Source organism: Sinocyclocheilus grahami, unplaced genomic scaffold, assembly GCF_001515645.1.
Source record: "Sinocyclocheilus grahami isolate Dianchi unplaced genomic scaffold, SAMN03320097.WGS_v1.1 scaffold295.1, whole genome shotgun sequence".
Taxonomy (NCBI): Eukaryota; Metazoa; Chordata; class Actinopteri; order Cypriniformes; family Cyprinidae; genus Sinocyclocheilus; species Sinocyclocheilus grahami.
In genome coordinates, this window is record NW_015505474.1 from 582,119 (window position 1) to 607,538 (window position 25,420).

Genomic DNA, 25,420 nt, shown 5'->3' on the forward strand with positions numbered 1-25,420 from the left:
GAAATAAATCAAAACTTAAATAGTAAAATAATGCATACAATTAGAAATGTTAAAAAAGTTTAAGTTAAACCACTAAAATTACTAACTGAAAAAAAACCTGAATTAAAACTAAAATTGAAATAAAAGAAAATACAATTTGAATAGCAAAATAAAGACAAAAGCACATAAAATACCAAAATTAAAATTAAAATATATAAAAGACAATATTAACAATTCCATTTTTTTTTATAAAACTTCAATAGCATATAATAATAAAATAACACTGTATATAAAATAATACTGTAAAATAATAAAGTACCATGAAACTTTATATACTGACTTAAATAGAGAGAGCAAAAATAAATAAATAATAGATATAAAAGGTGCTTTGGATAAAAACATCTGATACATTAATTAACATGTAAATGACAATATAAAACAATTACATAAAATGTATATAATAAAGGTAAATTAATATATTATTTATATATCAATATAGATTATATAATGCTATAACTAACAGTGCAGAGGTTGTTCAGTACCCACCCCATGTATTAAAGAGGCGGGACTTCCTGCAGAGATAAACAACTTCCTGCTGGCACTGTTCAGACCTGCCCACAAGTGTCCGCAGCTGTTCCAGAGACGTGCTGTAGTTGAATTTCATCACGTGGGGCTTCTGAAGCGACGACCCTTGAACCCTCACCATCTCCGTGCTATTGTGATTCACTACGGTCCAAACCTTATCATCTGGAAAATACGGAAAAAAAATCTGTTTTAAAAATCTGAGTTTTTTCCATATGCATTTCAGCACTAACTGAAAATACTATTTTTACAGTCAGCGCATTGTAGAATACAACGCACAACATGTATTAAGCAGCACATCACCCATCTTTTCCGTGCTGTCAAAGTCAATCCTTTACCATACTGAATGCGTAGCACTTCATACCTCCTCGGTTCATTCAATCGCAAAAGCGAGCTGTAATCCAGATAATAATGAACACAAACCTTAACGAGAAAAGAACACGACTTCAATTAGATTTCAAAAATAAAGCAGTGCAGCAAGTCTCCTCCAACCCAGACTTAAGGCCAATCTTTGCTACATCTCTGATGTCGGACAAGATCTGGGGGGGGTGATGGTCGCCGTGATTTTGCCAAGTAAGACATGTTCCTGGATCAACATCTTTTGTTGCTCCTGGATCAACATAACTGTCCAAAAATATAGACTTAACCCAATCCCTACCCCTAGACCTAACCCTACCCATAATTTATTCCTAAATACAGTGTGAAATAATAGCTGATTTACAAGGGTGTAGAAGCACGTAACCCTGATTGTAAGCCTAAAACAGCCTAAAACAACTCAATTCTGATTGGTTGATATGAATGTTGTTCCAGGATCAACAAGGATGTTGATCCAGGAACATGTTATACTTGGTGAAATCACGGTCACCGGGGGGTGGGGGGTGGTCGAATGTGTTTTCTCAGCCAGCAGGCACTTAAGTCCACGTGTGCCAAGCATACAGCAATTTACATTTCATGCGGCATTTCTAATTGGTTGGCCAAAGTCAATGGCACTTTATTCTAGAAGATCCCGAGCCAGTGGATATGTGTGTAAGAGAGTGACGCTTTATCACAATTCTGCAGGAGATGAGTAATATTTCACTGAATGAGCAGCGTGTATAACAGTCCAGCAAAACGGGCCTGGCCGCGGTTTCCCCCCTGGACAGACCCATCGTTCTGCACCCTGAGACCCCGACTGCCCTGGCAGACAGCCCAACATCCATCAGCGATTGGACAAGTTCAAGCTCTGATTAATGACTTCACATTGGTGTGGATTCAAACAGATTTCCCCTGGCCGAAAACTGCCTTCAACAACTCGCCAGCTATGTATCTTCAAAAACTCCAGAAAAAAAGTGAATCTGAAAAAATAATTCTGACAAGCTTTTTGACCAGAACATGGACGCTGAAGGTCAGATTCACCCTTGAGAGTTATTTGCTATTATTTATGTACCCTACATTGATGTTAACTTTGTTCTGTATTGGTCAGCTGTAGTTTCATATTATGATAATTATTAATTTGGTAAAACCTTACAATAAGTTTATATATGTTAACATTAGTTAATGCTACATTTAACATGAAATGGCAATCAACAATACTTCAACTTATGCTTTAAAATATTATTTTTTAAACATTTCAATGGACACATGGTGAACTTGGCCTTGGTGAACATAAGAGACTTTAACATTTCAAGTTGTATAAATTAACATGAATGAATTCTAAACAAACATGAATTTAACAGTAAACAATAATATATTTGTAAACTAGCATTTACCTATTGTTCAATGCTGTAAAATTACAGTAGTGTTCACTGTTGGTTAATAATAAATAAAGCATTAACAAACATTAGCAAATTTAACTTTATTGTAATATTCAATGAGTTTAAAACAAACAAAAAAGACAAAAATACTAATCTTAGATATTAAATAAAAGGTGGCAGGCTCAAACTTAGCTGTGAACGTGAAACTGCATTCACTGAAGAGTGAATGTTTTCTTAACACATGCAATTTGAGAAAACTGCATGTACAGTTTGTATGCAGCATGTCTATTTTTATCCCACACTTGCAGTATTCATGTTAACACTTATGTTTTATATCCCACAGAGGTCTCACCGGTTATGTTGCAGTAGATGACAGTGGATTTGAGCGGCCCGCTTCCATCAGGATCGATTGAGAAAAAGCCTGAGGCACTTCCTGTGAGCCGGTGGGCCCACATTGGTGTGGATTCAAACAGATTTCCCCTGGCCGAAAACTGCCTTCAACAACTCGCCAGCTATGTATCTTCAAAAACTCCAGAAAAAAAGTGAATCTGAAAAAATAATTCTGACAAGCTTTTTGACCAGAACATGGACAACAACTGAAGGTCAGATTCACCCTTGAGAGTTATTTGCTATTATTTATGTAGCCTACATTGATGTTAACTTTGTTCTGTATTGGTCAGCTGTAGTTTCATATTATGATGATTATTAATTTGGTAAAACCTTACAATAAGTTTATATATGTTAACATTAGTTAATGCTACATTTAACATGAAATGGCAATCAACAATACTTCAACTTATGCTTTAAAATATTATTTTTTAAACATTTCAATGGACACATGGTGAACTTGGCCTTGGTGAACATAAGAGACTTTAACATTTCAAGTTGTATAAATTAACATGAATGAATTCTAAACAAACATGAATTTAACAGTAAACAATAATATATTTGTAAACTAGCATTTACCTATTGTTCAATGCTGTAAAATTACAGTAGTGTTCACTGTTGGTTAATAATAAATAAAGCATTAACAAACATTAGCAAATTTAACTTTATTGTAATATTCAATGAGTTTAAAACAAACAAAAAAGACAAAAATACTAATCTTAGATATTAAATAAAAGGTGGCAGGCTCAAACTTAGCTGTGAACGTGAAACTGCATTCACTGAAGAGTGAATGTTTTCTTAACACATGCAATTTGAGAAAACTGCATGTACAGTTTGTATGCAGCATGTCTATTTTTATCCCACACTTGCAGTATTCATGTTAACACTTATGTTTTATATCCCACAGAGGTCTCACCGGTTATGTTGCAGTAGATGACAGTGGATTTGAGCGGCCCGCTTCCATCAGGATCGATTGAGAAAAAGCCTGAGGCACTTCCTGTGAGCCGGTGGGCCTCGCAGGAGGGTTCAAAGATGGCTGACCAGAAAAAACAGCAACAAAAAACCTCAAGTCAGCGCACGTTGAGTGTCATCAAAGGAGGAAACCTGTTTATTTATATGAATACATGTTTGGTTGTTTTGCATTTTTAAGCAGTATTATTAACTTCAAAAGAATTGAAAAAATAAACAAAGTTTAAAACAAAGGTTAAACATATTATTCATCAATGCCAAAACCCGAAAGCTTTGAAAGAGTTTGTAGCTACTTTCTCACAAAACAAACAAATAGTAATGTTTTTGTAATCGTTCTTGTCAACTCACAGTTATGACAGGTGGCTCCCGTGTATCCAGTTCCCGAACAGTCACAGAAAAACGTGTTCCAGGACTGAGAACATTCCCCATCATGCTCGCAGTAGTTAGGAAGACATCTGCAGGAAAAATAAGATTTCTGTTCAAACTTTAATGGTACTTACAGCAGAGTGGAAGATACATTATCAAATTACACAAACGCCACTCTGCGACATACGGTACAATACCGAACAATGATGCATTTTGTGCTCAGAGGGATTTAAGGACATGACATCAATCAATAACCACAAGTGACTATTAGGAAATAGATGAGCGAGGCTGAGAGCTCATGAAGGAGGCATCAATTTTGCAACAGACTGAACACGCACTCAAGGATGAGGACGCTGGACAAGTGATAAAAGATTGTGAATGTGATGAAGTAAAAGCCAAGAACTGAACTCTTTTGCTGTCTCTGTTGGGATGTGTCTTATTGTCAAGCCATATATCAACTATTAGCGACTCTTGAAATGATCAAGTTCTTGAAGTACATGCAATATCCTGCATTTTAATTGCATATGAGATGAAGTTTATCTACTGTTTTATCCCTCTCTCATCAACATGTAAACAATCTATATGCATATGATGCATTACTCATAAAAATCCCTTAATCAATCCTAAATGACAAACTAATCATTTCAGAAAGGAAATTAAATTCTGAAAGACAATAACACACAAGCGATTTAATGCAAAGCATATGCTAAATACCTGCATGTAAAAATGCTAATTAAAACTGTGACACGACTGAACTCCCTTGTTAAAATATAATTCAACAAAACCATCTGGGTATGTATTTAGCTCTAAAATTACGATCTCTTCTGAAGCGCCTCTTTGTCGACTGTTGAATGTGAAAGGTGTTAATGTTGTAATAGTTTCTGTCACTAGAAGAAAATTGAATAATTGAATCCACTAATCAAATGCTGTACAAAATATTAATACCTGCAGAGGTGTGGAAAAAATAATTTTAAAGAATCTTCCGATGCTTGATTGCTACTTTGATTCATTTAGAGTAGAGAGAGGGAACAAAAGACTAGGATAATGAGAAGAAGAAGAAAACACAGCTGTCAGACTCCATTGTGGCATAAATAACTCATATCCATGTAGCGTGTGATGAGGGAAGGGAGGAGAGAAATGACATCCGTCTTGCCTCATAGGTCGCAGGATTGCGGCCGTGTATGAAACTCAGCAGAGGTCAATTCTAAACCAGCGTGAGCTGATCTCAGCACTAACGGATGAACAGTGGAGGATGAAACCGGACTGAAGTTGAACCCCAAAATAGGTTGGTATTTTTTATATTAAATTGTATCTTTCGGCAGTTCGGGTTGTGAAAGCTGCAAGTCACCCTTGAGAACATTTTGACATATCCCAATGGTAACGCTTAATTTTCAACTCATAATTTAAAGGGGTCCTATTATGCTCTTTTACAAAGTCTTGATTTTGTTTTGGGGGTGTACTAGAACATGCTCTCATGCTTGGTGGTTCGAAAAACGCATTATTTTTCACATAATTTACATTATTAAGGTCCGCCTTCCGAAAAACAAAATGTGTTGTGATTGGTTAGCTGTCCCAGTGCGTTGTGATTGGCGAACAGCTTAGACGGTGTTTCAGTACTGCCACGCCCCTTGCTCCGTCTTTCAACAAAAGCTTTTGGCGAATCCGGCACTACTCACTCGTGATGTGGAAGCTGTCCTCAGTAAAATGCGCAGCACACAATAGCAAATTGGGGTTATAATGCTCAGGAACAGAGTTAAAAAATAAATTGCAACCACTGTTTCCTGACATCATCCGCTTTCGGAAACCCAAACAAAGACGTTTGAGCACGGAGGTGAAAAAAACAGCGTTTCAGGCGGTCACGCCACGTATTTATTGGTTTTCTCTTACGCACTAACTCTGCAGCAGCACTTCTTCTTCGTCGTCTCGTCTCATGCGCTCACTCAACCAAGCGTTCTAACTACAACCTCGCCCCTCCACACCCCCCAACTATTCGAATTTCTGTAGGCGGGAATTATTTGTAATGATATTCTAATGAGCCGCTTTGTCACAAAGCCCGGAAACCAAAAGCTGTAGTCCAAACGAGCCGTTTGTTGTAGTTCTTGAAAAGGGCTCAAAAGACTTTGAGATTTGTAACTTTCTAGATCTTTTTAATGCCCAAACATACACACTACACACTGACTAAAATTTAAAAAGTGAAAAAGCATAATAGGACCCCTTTAAGTAACCTTATTAACACTGAACTCTATTAAATTACTGCGTTAACTATCGGCGGGATTTTAGAACACTGTATTACTTACAACAGTAGCCCAAAACAATGTCATCCCTGAAACACATTGTTTCAGAGGCGTAACATTACAAAGACATAAAACCATTTTGTAAAAGAAACCAATGAATCGTGCACAATAAGTGTGATGAAGGAAGAGAGGACAGGAATAACAACCGTCTCACCACACTGGCTGCAAGATTGCGGACGTCTCTGAAACTCAGCAGAGGTTGATCTACACCATTGCCGGCTGATCTCAGCGCTAACCGACGAACAATATGGGATGAAACCTGACTGTGAAACACTGAAATGCATTTGAATACATCTTAATTGTGTCTTTTCTGCAAGGTTAAGCACAAAAGTACAAAGGACAATCTTTTGGGGTGAGGGAAAGTGCTTGGTACAGAAAGGTTAAAAGGAGCAAAATCTAAAGGGTCACGGATGGTAACTGAAGGATATCTAAAGTTCTGTGGTGCGAATCCTTATTCAGTCAGAGCGAGTGTGATTAAAGATTACCATTACTCCCTCATTATCATTTCATTCTGCTATGCATCTCATGAAGAGCAAGGCAACGTGGGTAGCATCACAAACGATTGCTACATATATTCGCCCACAAACCAGCTCCTCCCCATATGATAATTAAGGGGGGGGGGGGGTTGTTGGCAGGAGCTGAGGTGTCTTGGCCCAGTGGCCGCTGTCCAAATCTCTATTGATCTGTCTTGACTATCAAACTGCAGTCAGCTGGCGAGGACAGGGACTTCGGGCCTAGCCTTAGGTTAGACAGGGTGATAAAGAGACAATGAAAGTGGTGGAAAAAAAACAAGAGATAGCTAGATATAGAGCGTGAAAGGAATGCAGCTAGGGACAGGGGGAAAGTGTCTGAAGCATGCTAGTCTAGGTCTACACAAATGATTTAGGATGGTGATCAAAGGCTGTCAGAGAGGAGTACACCTTTTCGAAACTTATTCTAGAGGACAGCCAAAACAAACAACTGGCCTCGCTTATCTTCATTTACTCCAACTGATAGGCTTTACTGAAGCGAAAACAGGCATATCTTCTACAGCCTTGGTACTCAACAAGCTTCATGTGGCTTTTAATGATGTTGCATCTCGAAGGCTCATTTGTCCCTCAAATGATTCTTTATGTTTTTGTCCTTGGCTTGGCTAGACAGTCATAAGTCAACAGCGTTCAGGATCGTTGCAAGATGACGTGCCCCTACTCTGGGTGCTGCTTACAAACCAATCAAAATTAACCAAACTATGACAGTAATACTTTGGGTCTAACCTTTAAAAATAGCAACATCCATCACTAGGACATAAGAGGACATGGCAACCTATATCATTGGAAAAAGTGTAACAGTCAATAAGAGTCATAATAACTTGCGCACATGACATCAGCTTATGGGGGTGGTCATATTTAGTGTTGTTAGGCAAATTTTCATGGGAGAAATCCAGTAATCATGATAGAAACCTACACAATCAGGTATTTTCTGTGAGGACAAAACATTACCCCACATTTCCTCAAGTTTAAGTTGGTCACGAGATGACCAGCAGAAAGCTACTTGGTTTGAAAGTGACTTCTGTGTGAGCTATGCTTTATACATCGCTACACTATTGACAATAGACAATGGACCTTTTTTGCCCACATAATTTTTGGCAAAAGGTCTCTAATATGGCTACAGTCAGCCAGCATGTGCAGAGACAGTAAAAAATCAGTGGGAAGTCCCATTAATCTTATAATCCTTCTCTTATAGAACAAGCCTTTATATGTAGCAAGTTCTAAATATAACTTTCACCAAAATTACTATGTCAAGACAAATGTGTTGAAGACGCTGTCAGGCAGTCAATTTACAAAATGATGAGCTGTTTCAACACTAAAGCAGTTGAAGAATCTTCTCCAATGACTTTCATTCAAACAGAACTACCTCATCTGCCTGTCGAAATTACGCCCCTGTTACACCTTTTTGAGTTAACCTTGAAAGCTTCCCCTGCAGGAAAAGCTTGGATGATGTGCCCCTGCGCTGGATGCTGCTGGCTGACCGAGCAGAAATCACCATCAATGCAATATGCACCTATTGTGGATGCTGCTCAACCAACCATCAGAATTAACTACCACCCTGACATGCCCCTACTATGGATGCTCTCCAACCATTTAGAAATAACCATCACTACGGCATGCCCCTACTCTGGATGCTGCTCACCTACCCATCAGAATTTTCTAATGCCGTTTATTCAGCATACTGTGGCAACTCCTCCAATGACTTTCATTCAGTCAGAACTACCTATTATCTGCCTGTCAGGATCCTACACCATTCTGAGCTAACCTTCGAGGCTTCCCCTGCGGGAAGTGCTCTGGTGACATGCCCCCACTCTTATGTTTATTGACCAATTAGAAATCACAAGCGCTATACCACACCTATTCTACTGTACGGTATATGCTGCTCACCTACCCATCAGAATTAACTACCACCCTGGATCATCCATGGATCTTCGGCAACCCTTTAGAAATAATCATCACTAAGATGAATCCCTAAAACTGGATGCTGCTCATTAACCCATCAGAACTGACTTTCATTTTATCATTCCCCTACATTGGTTGCTGCTTACCAACTCACCAGAACTTTCCATTCCTCTGAGGTGCCTATACGTTTGATGCTGCTGATTATTTAATCAGAAAAGACCATGATTCCAACATGCCTCTTACTCAAAGAGCTGCTTACCAACCAATTACAATTAATCTTCGCTCTGACATGCAACCAGTATGGATGTCACTCACCAACCCATCAGAACTAACCCTCTTTCTGACATGCCTCTACTCTGAATGCCGGTCATCAACCCGTCAGAACTAACCATCACCCTGATGTGCCCCTACTCTGGGTGCTTCTCAACAACCCATCAAAATCGTTTTGGGTATTTCACTTTTAAGTGTCACAAAGCTATCAGTATATAGGACAAGTAGGATTAAGATAGCTAGCCTAAGCTAAATTCTGAACACTCAACAAACTTTTCTGTCAAACAGTATAAGAAAGTAATCTCACAATTTAAAAGGTCCAAATTTGGTATTAAATCAAGGTCCCAACGTAGCTAAGCTTGCGTACAACTGCTTAACTAAATTAAGTCAAAGAGAAGAAACCTTAAATCTAATGTTTTACAACATATTTTAGAATTCAACAGCTGCTACCATGAAGGCCAAGTTGGTTTCTTGTAAGCAATTAAACTTGCCACAACACAATTTTGGCCTGTTTTAGTTCTGAGGTGATGGTTGGTCAAAAGAACATTTCAAATTTTGTTTGACCAGGGCACATCAGTCTGAATGGGTTGTGGATGCATGCCTGGAACTACCTTTCCCCCCTGGAACATTCACAGCATGTTGGCAAAGCTAAAATCACAATTCATCCCCACGCCGGCCCTGCCAACAGTCATTTGCCCAGGTGCCAGGTCTGAGCATTTGCTCGGTGAAGAATGTGGCATACGTTGCCAGAAAGACCTGCAGAGACGAGATTGACAGCAGAGAATGTACGATCTCACCCCCTCTCCTTTTCCCTGGCTAGCGTTCACTTTCAGTAATGCTCTTTTCCAAACCCGGCAATCTGTCTTTTCTCCCCTAACTATCTTTCTCTTTGTCCAATGCTGTAACCTAACCTGACTTGCTAGATGGCTTTATTTCTATTTTTTGACTTTCACTGTCCAATGCTCTTATCCTAAGTTAACTAGCTAATTTTTTCTTTACTTTCTTTCTTTCTTACTTTCTTTCTTTCAACCACTTCATCCATCCATCCATCCATCCATTCTTCATTCATTTACCCTCTTTCTTTCTTTCGACCCCTTCATCCATCCATCCATCCCTCATTCATTTACTATCTTTCTTTCAACCCCTTCATCCATTCTTCACTCATTTACCATATTTCTTTCTTTCTTTCAACCCCTTCATCCATACATCCTTCATTCATTAATTTACGCTCTTTCTTTCTTTCTTTCTTTCTTTCTTTCTTTCTTTCTTTCTTTCTTTCAACCCATCCATCCATCTTTCTTTCTTTCAACCCCTTCATTCATCCATCCATCCTTCATTCATTTACCCTCTTTCTTTCTTTCTTTCTTTCTTTCTTTCTTTCTTTCTTTTTAACAATCCATCAATCAATTATTTTTCTTCCTTCCATCATTTCATCCTTCCTTCATTAATTTATCCATTGCCACTTCCTTTTCTTTCTTCCTTCCTTGTTTCATCCCTCCATCCTTCAGTACATTAGCTTTTCTATCTGTCTCTCTTTCTTCCTCTTTGTCTAATGCTCCTACCCTAACCTGAATGGCTTCCCCCACCATCCAAACGCTCTTATCCTCACCTGCCTAGCATTCTCTCTCTCTTTCTCTGTCATTCTGCTTCATTTTTATTTCTCCCTGTTTATCTCCCACTTGTGTGTGCCATAAAGTAGACCACGGAAAACAGGCCAGGATGCTAAAGGATGGAGGATAATGGAGGAACTGTCTCATCTGCTCATTCCCTCTATTCATTTAAATATGTCATTATATTGTTCACAGTGCAAGCAACAGTGTAGTGCACTTTGGTGTCATTTGCACAATGCTCACATCACGCATGCAGTGAAGTGATGCATTGCCCAAATCGTACTCTTCAAAGCCGTTTTCCTTTTAAACTCTGATCTTGGGTCTCCCAGCTTGCTAATTACTTCTAATTTATTGCACTCTTTTTTAAACACTGAACAAACGTGTTACAAAGGTTGTGTCCTTGTCTGACGCTGCAGCTTTAAACTTTGCCCACGGCTTTTGCACTCACACAGAATACACTCATTAAACAAACTTCAGCTGTATGAAGTTCGATTTTTAGCCACATAAACATTGCATTAAACATCAATCCTCTTGGGCGAGGTGTGAAACAAATTTGCACATTTGAAGTTTCAGGCAAAAAAGGTGAATCCCAATTAGCTTACAAAATCACTGGCATGGATTTTACCACTACGCTATGTTGTTTTGAAACTGTGCTTGTTTGTGTCGCTCATTATCTTATAATGAGTGAATCACAATAATTTATTGAAAAAAATACTCGTCATTAGCATTTCAAACAGAATGACTAATAGATATACCTGTCACGAATGCCACAGATGTCAAACTGGAGCTTGCTGTAGTTTCCCAGCAGGCCTTGCTGCACCAGGTAGAGGTTGATTGGCTGGTTGTTAATGATAACAGAGCGCATGCAGCCTTGATATGCCAGTGTCGGATTCCGACAACCCTGATTGGTTAACACTGATGGGCAACCTGTTAAAAATATTTACAACAGAAATAATAGATAATAAATCTCAATAATGTGGCAGTGTAACCAGGGTCACTGTAGTTAACAAAAACTAAAAACACAATTGTCGTTACGTGAAGAGTGCTTTAACTGTAATACCATAAAATATAAAAACAAACTTATTTCAGCTACTTGCCAAGGAAGCATTTTACATTTTCATTTAATGTAACTTGATGTACTAATATAAGAAGATAAAACTGAAATAAATGTATTAAAAACTATATAGACATAACAAAACACAAAACAAAATTACTAAATTACCTAAATTAATCATTGTTATTAACTAAAATGTATATGAAATCATGAAATGTAAAATAAAAAAAATATACAAATAAAATCTAATTCAAAATATTAATAAAATACATATAAGTATCTCACTGATACAAAAATGAAAGTGTGTAAGAAATGTAAATAAAATCATATAAATGAAAAGGCACGCATTTGTTGTTAAAAGCAATACATTTAAAACTAAAAGTAAAGTTTTATCTTTTCACTAATTACATTTTGTCTATATATTTAGTTTTGACTATTAGCTCTTTCAGTCATAATAAGTGTAGTCTCAGCATCAGACATAACGCACATGGACCATTGGCTGAACGACTGATGCATATGGCATACAAAATTCAAAATACTTTCAAAGTCATCATCAAATTGGTTTAAATAAACAGAATTCCTGAGAGACGTGTGTGCCACGTTCTTTAGCGTTACGCCTGGAAATAAAGATGCTGTGATGATGTGTTTACAACTGTGACAATGGGCACTTATCAGGATCAACTAAATGCTGGATTTTCAAAAGTATATGAAATATGTAAAGTTCATGGCATAGACTCTTTAAAATACGTCCAAGAATTTTACACACTGGTCTGTTATTGTGGGGATATTTCCACGCCCCTAAACATGATGCGGCACAAAACAAAACATGACTGGCCATTCAAAGTGACCAAGGTTCCCAGACCTTCTGCTGTCAGTCTGAGAGTCTGGCCACGCGAGACTATAATAAGTATGGTACAAACTTTATGGTAAAATTTGTAGTAATTCTTTAGAAATATTAGCTCAGAACGCAGCCTGATATCATCTGCTTTAAGAAATATAAATCTCACAAAACAGGGCCACAATCCACCTCAAAAATATTATTATTTTTTCAAATGTAATCATATTTTAGGACCATTACAAAGGTTTCTTTTGTGAAAGTTTGATTCTCATTATTGTAATGCAGTAATTTAATGTTATTATTTAGCACTCATCTATTGCTGATTTTGTATTTTTATCTATTCATTTATTTATTTATTTGCATGAAAATGATCTCTCAGTGTAAAATATCTTACTGGTCCTAAAGTAATGTAGTCTTAATTTTTGCATACCATTTCATATTTCTTTCTTTTCATTTTGGGGTGAAATGTGTATATTCTTCACAATAAAGCATCCAGTAATCCATGATAAAGCTTGCATGATAAAGAACCAAAAGACGGGGATTTTGTAATTATAGCCCACATAATTCCGTTGTACATATTTTATTAGTCAAAGCTTTGAATTGTAAAACTGAAGGGTTAGTTTGTTTCTTTAAATCCACTAGCACCCTACCTCCAATTAGCACGCTCCTCTCAGGCTGTACGATGTCCTTGAGCTGCATGGTGGATGGTGGCTCGTCATCCACCGAGAGGGAAACCTGGAAACCTCCCACGCTAATGGACACCGTGTGCCATTGGCCGTCACTCAGAGCCTGACCTGGCAGAGGAAGACATGGAGCAATGTTACGCCTCAAATGCTGCACATTAATCAGGGCGAATGATTGACAGATTTGGGGTTTGTGCGCTGGAGCTCAACGAGTTAATCTGCATATGTCAGCCCGGCAGAGAATCCACTATTCCCTTGAGAGGGACGTGCAGAGATTCAGTTTGCCGTCTGCAATGGCAGCTTGCCAGGCAGCCGCATCCAAAATTCAGTCGACATACAGGTGTGTCTGCCAAAGAGTGTTTTACAACTAAAAATCCTGTTTGAATTCTTGGTAAACGCTTTTAGGGTGAATGTGTGCATGTGGGATAGGATTTTGTTCATGTTGTTGTGTGGCAGAGATGCAAAATGTGAAGACAAGCGCATAACCTTGTATATTTATCCCTTGGAGGGTCTTCCCTTTCACATCTGTTGTTCTTAATTTAAGCTAATTATAACTAGACTAAAGGAGCATTTGTATCGACGGTGGTTTGCAGCGACAAAACAACCAGTTTATTTTTTGCATATAAGAGTTGGCATATTTGAGATTAAATAATAATAATAGCTGTTGTTGTTATTATAATATTTATAACAATAATTATATTATTGTTAAAAAAAACTATTATTTAAACAAATGAATAAAATAATAACAGCAAGTGTTATATTTTTAATAGCTGTTGTTATAAATACAATAATAAAATATTATTGTCAATAACAAATTATTATCATCATCATCATCATCATCATTATTATCATTAAGAAGAAAATATATTTCCCCTTCAGTCAGTCACTTTCAAAGTTACATAGATACTGATGTATGGGGTTTCCCTTGGGAGCCCCAATAATCTCTGAGTAGTAAAAAACAGGCTTATGAACATTGATGAGTGGAATTTGCATGGCCAGCCACTCCCCTGTACACACAGGTATATGTTTTTTTTTGCTTCGCAACCAAACCGTTGCTGCAATACGTGCTTCTCGTTTTCTACAATCACCTGCGCAAAATTCTCTTCGTTGGACACTTCTGTTTATGGCACATTCAGCAGTGTTTCGCCAGTAATAGCATGGTTAAGTGCTGTGACCCCCCTGAGCAGTTTCCCTTATAGAGCTACATGGACAAGAGCATCTTTTTAAAGATGTCTCTTCGTCCGTGCTTTTCTGGATGTGGTCATTTCCTGACACCCTCTGACGGCTACGATCGATGTCTCACGTGTCTGGGCCGTAAACATTCTGAGACTTTGTTTGTGGATGGTTAAAGAGGCCAGCATGCATCTGCTCATTCAGATTTTTGCTTCGCAACCAAACCGTTGCTGCAATACGTGCTTCTCGTTTTCTACAATCACCTGCGCAAAATTCTCTTCGTTGGACACTTCTGTTTATGGCACATTCAGCAGTGTTTCGCCAGTAATAGCATGGTTAAGTGCTGTGACCCCCCTAAGCAGTTTCCCTTATTGAGCTACATGGACAAGAGCATCTTTTTAAAGATGTCTCTTCGTCCGTGCTTTTCTGGATGTGGTCATTTCCTGACACCCTCTGACGGCTACGATCGATGTCTCACGTGTCTGGGCCGTAAACATTCTGAGACTTTGTTTGTGGATGGTTAATGCCCTCATTGTGAGCACATGTCCATGGCAACTTTGAGATCGTTACTCTGCCTCCTTGTGAGGGTGGAAGTCCCCTTAGCTGCTCCCTGGCCTGGGACTTCTTGGAAGCAGATGTCCTCGCTGGTTAGCACTCAGGGAGATCTGAGGGTTACAGTGGGAGCTCTTCCACCAGGCCAGTCCACACGGACCTCCCACTCCTTTACGGTATTACGTGCCGTTGAGCTTCCGAAGAAGATTGCTGAGCCACCTCGCAGCTGTCCGACAGTTTTGTTTGGAGCTCCAGAGGAGGATCAGATATCGATCACGGCATCGGAGGGATCAGGCGCTTCGGAGGATGAGGACTCTGCTGAGCTTCCTCCTTATGGAAGGACTGCAAAGTCAGAGTCTGACTCTGAACTGTCTGCTATGCTTTTCCGGGCAGTCGAGAACATTGGGCTTGAGTGGAAGCCTCCACCCAATCCAGAGCGTTCTCAGCTGGACGATTGGTTCCAGGGCACGGGACGCGACTCGCAGCCGCAACCCGCCTCAGTGCTATTTTTCCTGGAAGTGCATGAAGAGGTCACAAAATCACCTTTCTCTGCCCGAAGCTGCTTTGCTGCCTCCTCCTCCCTTACTACCCGCGATGGTGGGCCTGTCTTTAAAATTCGAACACATTATTTTTTATGAGTGTATGCACATCGTTCTCTTTTCTTGGAAGCAGATGTCCTCGCTGGTTAGCACTCAGGGAGATCTGAGGGTTACAGTGGGAGCTCTTCCACCAGGCCAGTCCACACGGACCTCCCACTCCTTTACGGTATTACGTGCCATTGAGCTTCCGAAGAAGATTGCTGAGCCACCTCGCAGCTGTCCGACAGTTTTGTTTGGGGCTCCAGAGGAGGATCAGATATCGATCACGGCATCGGAGGGATCAGGCGCTTCGGAGGATGAGGACTCTGCTGAGCTTCCTCCTTATGGAAGGACTGCAAAGTCAGAGTCTGACTCTGAACTGTCTGCTATGCTTTTCCGGGCAGTCGAGAACATTGGGCTTGAGTGGAAGCCTCCACCCAATCCAGAGCGTTCTCAGCTGGACGATTGGTTCCAGGGCACGGGACGCGACTCGCAGCCGCAACCCGCCTCAGTGCTATTTTTCCTGGAAGTGCATGAAGAGGTCACAAAATCACCTTTCTCTGCCCGAAGCTGCTTTGCTGCCTCCTCCTCCCTTACTACCCGCGATGGTGGGCCTGTCTTTAAAATTCGAACACATTATTTTTTATGAGTGTATGCACATCGTTCTCTGTACGAATTGTTCTAGATGCGGCACGGTGCTGCTCTTCTCATCCGGTGCGACTAAGGTGACTAAGGTCAAGGCCCTTGACCAGACGATGGCCACCTTAGTGGCCTCTAATCTCTGGATCAGCCTTGCTGAGATGAGGGACACCGACAAGGCTTGCTTTCTTGACGCCCCCATCTCACAGGATCCAGAAGCAGACTGAGGCCATCAATCACATCTTGCCCCGGCGTGATACTACTGCCACAAAGCTGCCACGGGTTGGCTTCCAGTCTGCTCGTTGTCGAGGGCATCCCCCTGTGGCGTCTACATCTGCTCCAGTGCAGGCTGTCGTGACACCTCAGCTAAAATGTCGAGCCACCTGCCAGGACCCTTGCACTGCTGTGTCCTGTTTGCGCCATGCGTGTTTACGTGGACCGCACTTGAGCTTTAGAAGTTCTGAGCAGCTCTTTGTCTGCTTCGGAGGGCAGCAGAAGGGGAAGGCTGTCTCCAAACAGAGGTTGTCCCACTGGCTAGTGGATGCCATCACCTTGGCATACTAAACACAAGGTGAGTTGTGCCCCTAGGAGTAGGGCTCACTCGGTTCGGAGTGTGGCCTCCTCCTGGGCACTGCCGCATGGCACCTCTCTAGCAGACATCTATAGACCCACAGGCTGGGTGCCACCTTATACCTACCAGACGATGGCCACCTTAGTGGCCTCTAATCTCTGGATCAGCCTTGCTGAGATGAGGGACACCGACAAGGCTCGCTTTCTTGACGCCCCCATCTCACAGGATCCAGAAGCAGACTGAGGCCATCAATCACATCTTGCCCCGGCGTGATACTACTGCCACAAAGCTGCCACGGGTTGGCTTCCAGTCTGCTCGTTGTCGAGGGCATCCCCTGTGGCGTCTACATCTGCTCCAGTGCAGGCTGTCGTGACACCTGAGCTAAAATGTCGAGCCACCTGCCAGGACCCTTGCACTGCTGTGTCCTGTTTGCGCCATGCGTGTTTACGTGGACCGCACTTGAGCTTTAGAAATTCTGAGCAGCTCTTTGTCTGCTTCGGAGGGCAGCAGAAGGGGAAGGCTGTCTCCAAACAGAGGTTGTCCCACTGGCTAGTGGATGCCATCACCTTGGCATACTAAACACAAGGTGAGTTGTTTCCCCTAGGAGTAGGGCTCACTCGGTTCGGAGTGTGGCCTCCTCCTGGGCACTGCCGCATGGCATGTTTTTGAAATATTATGATTCAAATTACATTATTTTGTGTTAAGGTTGTATGTTCAAACCCCAAAAGGTGAGCTCCAGAAAGATACACGTACACAAGTAGACGTCTCACCGATGACTATATCAGAGCTTTGCAACGCTGATCTGTGGTGTGTGAGTCTAAGCTGCCCATGAACGAGAAGCAAAAGCAGTCTCTCTGAATCTCTCCTCAGCCAGGCCGAAAGTAACATCCCTTCTTGGTTCCATGTCCGGAACTGGAACGTCACCGACAGCGTTTCCGTGGCAGCATCCAATGGAAGTGACAGGAAACTGCTGCTAGAGCTCAAGAAGGTGGCGGATACCTTGTTTTTGACATATTATGATTCAAATTACATTATTTTGTGTTAAGGTTGTATGTTCAAACCCCAAAAGGTGAGCTCCAGAAAGATACACGTACACAAGGAGACGTCTCACCGATGACTATATCAGAGCTTTGCAACGCTGATCTGTGGTGTGTGAGTCTAAGCTGCCCATGAACGAGAAGCAAAAGCAGTCTCTCTGAATCTCTCCTCAGCCAGGCCGAAAGTAACATCCCTTCCTGGTTCCATGTCCGGAACTGGAACGTCACCGACAGCGTTTCCGTGGCAGCATCCAATGGTATTATTATATTGTAATTTTATAATAATAATAATAATAATAGTAATAGTTTTTAGATAATATATTTTAAATTAAAGTCAGTAGCAAAGTGTATTTGCATTCCTATTTTACTTCCAAAAATAAATAAATAAATAACTTTTTTTTTTGTTTTAAAGCAGAAACCATAATAAAGTCTGATTTATTCATGACTGATCTTTTTTACAAAACAAGATAGAAACAATTTGGAAACAAACATATTAAGTTAGAAAAAATTATTTCATTTTGTGAATAACATATATTCTATGAAAACAAAGCTTCTCAAGTAAATGCAAAAATCTTTATTTTTTTTATTTTTTTATTTTTTTTGCCATGTCAAAAGTCTGTCCTAGTCGAATCAAACAGGTTAGGATACATTCAAATGCAATATAACAGACATTAAAAAGTCCTAGACCTTTTGACCCTAGTAATCCCAGGCACAGAGTATCACACATACGCTCTGAAGTCCCACTACGATCATGCTAGTCGCTCAAGAGACACCATGCCTCATTGGCTGGCTCTAATTGGGCTCCAAAGGCCCCTTAGGAGCCTGTATATTTGCCTCGCTGAAAATTTACTGCATAATTGAGAGCGAGTGGAGGTGTCTGCTGTGAAAATCTCCCACTGAACTCCCTCCCGGTCCATTAAATGATGCAATATCCAGCATGTGGGCCAGATTAATGGCTGCAGTGATTAGTTGTGCTCTGGTGTAGTCCACTGCACTGATGTGACGTGATATAACAGCCGACGACAAGCTATTACACATGATCACAGTGGGGAAACGGGTGCTAACAATATGAGACTATGAGAATGGGAACTCACAAAAGTTGCTTGATTCAGAGGACTGTGTTTCCTCGAGCCTCAGAACTGGGAAAATGTAGAAAAATAAAGCAGGACTGTGGATGTATATTCCAGTACTGTATCATAAAAAAATACTGTCATTATTAGGGATTTACACCCAAATATTCATACTAAAATAGCTGCTTAAAAATAGCCCATCCATCCATCCATCTATTATATAGTGGTTCAGTACAGAACCACTTCAACTCTGTGATGTTGGTGGGTTTTCCTCATATGAACTGCTTGCTTCAGGTCATTCCACAACATTTCAATTGGATTAAGGTCCGGACTTTGACTTTGACCATTCCAAAACATTAAATTTGTTCTTCTTTAACCATTCTTTGGTAGAATGACTTGTGTGCTTGGGGTCGTTGTCTTGCTGTAAGACCCACTTTCTATTGAGATTCAGTTATCAGACAGATGTCCTGACATTTTCCTCTAAGATTTTCTGGTATAATTCAGAATTCATTGTTCCATCGATATGATGGCAAACCGTGCTAGCCCAGATGCAGCTAAACAGGCCCAAACCATGATACTACCACCACCATGTTTCACAGATGGTATAAGGTTCTTAAGCAGGAATGCAATGTTTTTCTTTGTCCAAACATATTGCTTCTCATTTAAACTAAAAAATTCCATTTTGGTCTCATCTATCGATTAAACCTTTCTCCAGTAGTCCTCTGGTTTGTCCACATGATCTTTAGCAAACTGCAGACGGGCAGCAATGTTATTTTTGGAGAGCAGTGGCTTTCTCCTTGCAACTCTGCCATGAACATCATTGTGGTTCAGTGTTCTCCTGATGGTGGACTCATGAACATTAACATCAGCCAATGTGAGAAAGGCCTTTAGTTGCTTAGACGCTACCCTGGGTAGGGTAACAGTGGTCTTGAATTTCCTCCATTTGTACACATTTTGTCTGACTGTGGATTTTTGGATTCCAAACTCATAAGAGATGGTTTTGTAACCTATTCCAGCCTGATGAGCAACAACAGCTCTATTTTTGAGATCCTCAGAGATCTCCTTTGTTCGTGCCACGATTCACTTCCACAAACATGATCAGACTTTGAAAACAGGGCATGCACTGACACCTGATAGTCATCCCACTGTTTGAAAACACCTCTGAACAGATAGACTCTAACTTCACCTTAAAATTAACTGCTAGTCCTAGCAGTCTACAAGGTCATATATCTTGCTCTAAGTTTCTATATCCATCTAGTTCCATATCCATCTATATCTTATATGCCCATCTTCATCTATCTAATGCTATATCTGTCAGGTTATGTCTATCCATCAAAAGGTCCTTTCGCACTGCGGGAACCTTTTCATAGTACCAGAACTACCCACTTTTTGGCATTTTCGCACAGCCGGAACTGGGTGCGATTTTAGTACCGGACTGCCTTTTTCGAGAACCAAATTAGCTCCTACTCCAGAGCAGGGTCTAACCAGTACAACTGGGACTAATCGTGACGTAAGTAGACATTGATTGGCCAAACGCGTACGGAAACGCCTTCACCCGCCATGATTTAAAATGCCGTGTAAACATAATGTAAACATTGTGTCAACTTATTTCACAAGTATGGAGAACAGCGATAGATGGACGGACGCTGAAGTGCAGGCACTTGTAGCAAATATAGCACTGCCAGTTGTCGTTGGAGATTCTTAGTCCTCCTTTCTGTTCTTTCAATCGCTTTACGTATGCGTCGACTTTCCATGTCCATTATTGTGAAACCTGCGAGACACAACAAAAACACAGCTCCGATCACAGCGTCCTCCATCCTCCTGTTGTTAATGTTGTTCTTCTTTGTTTCTGTTGTTGAACGCCGAGCACAAATGACGACGCTGCCGACCGGCTTACGTCACTTCTTAGTACACACTCTCGGTGCGAATGCAACCCTTTAAATAGTACTGGGAAATAGTTCGCGCAAAATCGTCCCAGTACTTTAGAACTGTACATTTAGTTCTGGAACTAAAGCGGTGCGAAAGGCCCTTATATCAATCTAGTTTCATATCCATCTAGTTCTCTATCCATCCACATCCATCAAGTTCTCTATCCATCTTTATCTATCCAGTTCTTTATCAACCTAGTTCTATATCTATATACATCTATCAGGTTATATCCATCCATCCATCCCTTATTCCATACCCATCTAGTTCGCCATCAATCCATCCATCCATTTCTCTGTCTATCCATTCATATCCATCCATCCATCTAGGTACCCATCCATCCATCCATACATGCATACATATCCATTTAGGTATACATTTATCCATCCATCCATCCATATCCATCTAGGTACCCATCCATCCATTCATATCCATCTAGGTATCAATCTAGGCATCAATCCATCCATCATCTCTCATAGCGGGAAACGTGTCCAATCATTGGCCAAGCGATTGGGCGCTTGAGGTGTTACGCTCTTAACTAATCAAAATTACATGATTAAGGTCACTCTTAAGTTTCCACTCTTTAAACCAACATGTTACAGGTACACAAGCTATTATGTTGGTCCAATCAACAATCTACAGCATTTTATGCACTGTTTTTGGGACATATAAAAAATAGTAAACAGTAAATATTAGAATTAAAATTATTATTATTACTTGTAAAGCATAATTCATACAATTATTTTCAAAGTGCAACAATATAAACAACAAAAATATTTTTTGCAATTATTTTTATTATGTTACTTGCATATAGTGCATTTCATAAAATTCTCGGTAACACTTTATTTTAAGGTGTCCTTGTTACACGTTACATGTACTTACTATTATAATAACAAATAATTATGCATAGTTACATGCAAAAACCAAACCAAAATCCCAACCCTAACCATATATTAAGTACATGTAGTTAATTAATATTACTCAGTACTTATATGTATAATTACACTGTAACAAGGACACCTTAAAATAAAGTGTAACCAAATTCTCTTCTAAATGCAACAGTATAAACAACAAAATCTATTATTATTATTATTATTGTTGTTGTTGTTACTTGCATAGCGCATTTCATTTAATTATCTTCTAAATGCAACAATATAAACAACAAAAATTTATTATTATTATTATTATGTTACTTGCATATCGTATTTCATAAAATTATTTTCATTTGCTGCACTTCGTTAAAATATAAAATAATATTATAAATAGTAATTCACTTCAATGCACTTCAAAGTTTAGCTTAAAAAATGTTTGTGTACTTTCGATAGTTGACCTTAAAGAAAAAATTAAAACTGCAAATGCCTGCATTAGCACCCCCCCTGTGGCAACACTGAGAATGCAACACACTGTGTTACAAATATCTCCCACGATTCTGAACATGCAAATGCATCAAATCAAGCTTTTTCAAAGCATTTGTGGCCACAATCTTGCACAGAGTACGTTTCAGGTCTTTGGTTTTGAGTTTAAAAGGCTATAGAGAGAACTCTCACTCACCCAGGTTGATATGCAGGGCCAGTCGGCCCTTATGCAGCTCTAGGGTGATGTAATCACCTCTTTGTCCCTCTCCATGCACAAGGACCCCATCCCCGCGCTGGCTCTTAAACCGTAGAGAGATGACGTCTTTCACAGTGCTGGTGGACTTCTGATTAAACCGGTACAGCAAAGAGCTCCTGCCGTTGAAATCTGCAACATCCGACTCTAAGAAGTGGAAGGGGAAAAAAAATTCCCCATAAATATTAAACAAGAAAAAAAAAATTTACCTATTCTTAAAGGGGGTCATATGATGCGATTTCAAGTTTTCCTTTCTCTTTGGAGTGTTACAAGCTGATTGTGCATAGATAAGATCCCTGAAGTTGCAAAGACTAAAGTCTCAAAACCCTCACATACTGTATCTACCTCACTATGTGGGAATATTTGCATAATGCGCCTAAATGTGCACGCAAAGAAAGAAGGCGTGGTTTCAGTAACCGCAGTTAGTGTTGAAGCAGCCATGTCAGTACATAACCATTTTTGAGACGTTTTTGTGCTTTTATACTTTTTAGTTTTTTTATTTTTCTATTTCTATTTAGGTTTATTATTTTCAGTTTTGCTAATTTTAGCCCTCCAACTTGCTTTTTTTCAGTTTTCATCAGTTTATTTTTTCTTCTATTTTAGATTTAGATCTTATTTTTATTTTAATTAGATCAATCTTATTTAACAATACCAACACTTACACAGGTGCACCTAAATACCATTTACATCATGGTACTAAATGAAACCAAATTAAAATGTTCTCAGAAGCAAACATTTTATCAGTTGCTAATTTTACAGCATCTTTATAATGGGCAACCTTAGAAAGAAAATTATCAAACGGTCTCTTTTTCAACACATATTCTCAAAACGAGCCATAAATAGCTTAGGAAAGGTGTGCCTTGTGCTGTCTCCTCTGTTTGATCCTTCTGAACTTCCTGGAAAGAAACCTGCTGTATTGATGATAAAAGAACAGAAAGAACAGCCAATCTTGACAAAGTGAGAGAAGCCTGTCAGGAACATGTTCAGCTCACATTTCACCACAAAATCAAAAGAAAGAAGTATGAAATTATATTTTGCATAAAGAAAAGTAAGCTTATTTTTAGCACCATTAATATTTGTTGAATTGTCACATTAATTGCATATCAATTAAGCACATTTTTTTAATAAAGGAGAAACACCAAATTAATGGTGTCAGTGAATTTGAGAAAAAAAACGTAAAAATATGCATCATTTTCTTTAAGTAATTAAATCCTTTTCTGATTTTGGAGCGACATATAAAACAGACACATTATAGTGAGATTTACCCATGAAGGAGACAATATACGGCATCTGAAATTAGCTTTGAGAGCTTTTTGTGGCTTTCAGATGCAAGATGAATGCAAACGTAAAAGAAAAACATTCTCCTGATAAACAGCATCAACATCATCTCGGTTCGGTATACTTAGCAATCAGGGCTTGACGCCGCTCTTAGCGTAACGTGCAACTTATTCCATCTGATTGCTGGTGCTAATTGAACACGAGGCTCGGAAAGCGCTGGAACTCTAGACCGTTCTTTGTGACAGCTCGATACACTTAAATGTGATTACGGCGCAGATTTGGCCTCTTAATCAAATCTTTGTTTCACAACTGCCTCTCATGTGATTACAGTAAGATGCCACGATAGTGTCTATGAACACTTCCTCTTGCTGCAGTGATAGAAAAGCTATGTGAGTTTGAAGCTCTCCAAAATAGGTGTTTTGTGGTTTTTAGTCCACACATATTAGATTTGAGGCTAATTTGTGTGCTAGTGTACACTTAAATGTTATTTTGTGTAATTTGCATAATAACTTTCAGAAATGAAAACACCGATTTAGTCCCTGGATGCAGGAAAGCAAAATTATTTGCAAAATTGAGATGCACTACTAAAGATCATATCATCATATAAAGTAATTCAAATAAAAAAAAAGTAATTTGCACGATAGTTGACCTTAAAGAAAAAATTAAAACTGCAAATGCCTGCATTAGCACCCCCCCTGTGGCAACACTGAGAATGCAACACACTGTGTTACAAATATCTCCCACGATTCTGAACATGCAAATGCATCAAATCAAGCTTTTTCAAAGCATTTGTGGCCACAATCTTGCACAGAGTACGTTTCAGGTCTTTGGTTTTGAGTTTAAAAGGCTATAGAGAGAACTCTCACTCACCCAGGTTGATATGCAGGGCCAGTCGGCCCTTATGCAGCTCTAGGGTGATGTAATCACCTCTTTGTCCCTCTCCATGCACAAGGACCCCATCCCCGCGCTGGCTCTTAAACCGTAGAGAGATGACGTCTTTCACAGTGCTGGTGGACTTCTGATTAAACCGGTACAGCAAAGAGCTCCTGCCGTTGAAATCTGCAACATCCGACTCTAAGAAGTGGAAGGGGAAAAAAAATTCCCCATAAATATTAAACAAGAAAACATTTTTTTTTACCTATTCTTAAAGGGGGTCATATGATGCGATTTCAAGTTTTCCTTTCTCTTTGGAGTGTTACAAGCTGATTGTGCATAGATAAGATCCCTGAAGTTGCAAAGACTAAAGTCTCAAAACCCTCACATACTGTATCTACCTGGCTTGTTTTCCCAATCTTTTATAACACAAAAAAAGCAAAAACAAAGCAAAACATAACACAACAAAAAAGAGCAAAGCAAAACATAACATAACAAACATAACAAAACAAACACAAAGAACAAAAAAAAACAAAAACAAAAACAATATGAATCAAAACAACAAAACCTCACAAAGCACAATAAAACAAAAACAAAGCAAAAAACAAAAAGCAAAAAACAAAGCAAAGCAAAAGCAAAACTTCCCATTTCAGACATACACACAAACAGTTTACACCACGAAGTCACGGCCTTAAATTACAGTTAGCAGCAGAGGCGCTTGACAGATTTAAAACAAATTGACTTGAGGAGCATTTCAGCAGTGCATGAATAAGGCCAATGCACCACTTAGGACGCCCGGCTTATCCCACAGAAGACAAATATGAATGTAGGGAGACCATGCGCTATCCTGTACGTGTGCGCTTACTTTCTGTCTCTCTCTTTATTAAGTCTCAGACATGTTTGAATTAATTTTACCTCCTA

General features: G+C 39.5%; 1 protein-coding gene across 1 annotated transcript in view; it reads right to left on the reverse strand.

The window, feature by feature from the left end:
• cntnap5b (contactin associated protein family member 5b) overlaps nt 1-25,420 on the reverse strand; it is a 65,281-nt gene that overhangs the window by 17,534 nt on the left and 22,327 nt on the right. The window contains exons 5-13 of the mRNA XM_016292955.1: nt 24,497-24,700; nt 22,288-22,495; nt 19,520-19,652; nt 17,478-17,706; nt 13,162-13,305; nt 11,375-11,546; nt 3,999-4,105; nt 3,598-3,717; nt 526-726 (exon numbers count right to left, since the gene is read on the reverse strand). Of these exons, the coding sequence (XP_016148441.1) occupies nt 526-726; nt 3,598-3,717; nt 3,999-4,105; nt 11,375-11,546; nt 13,162-13,305; nt 17,478-17,706; nt 19,520-19,652; nt 22,288-22,495; nt 24,497-24,700 (1,518 nt within the window). The remainder of the gene's footprint in view (nt 1-525; nt 727-3,597; nt 3,718-3,998; nt 4,106-11,374; nt 11,547-13,161; nt 13,306-17,477; nt 17,707-19,519; nt 19,653-22,287; nt 22,496-24,496; nt 24,701-25,420) is intronic.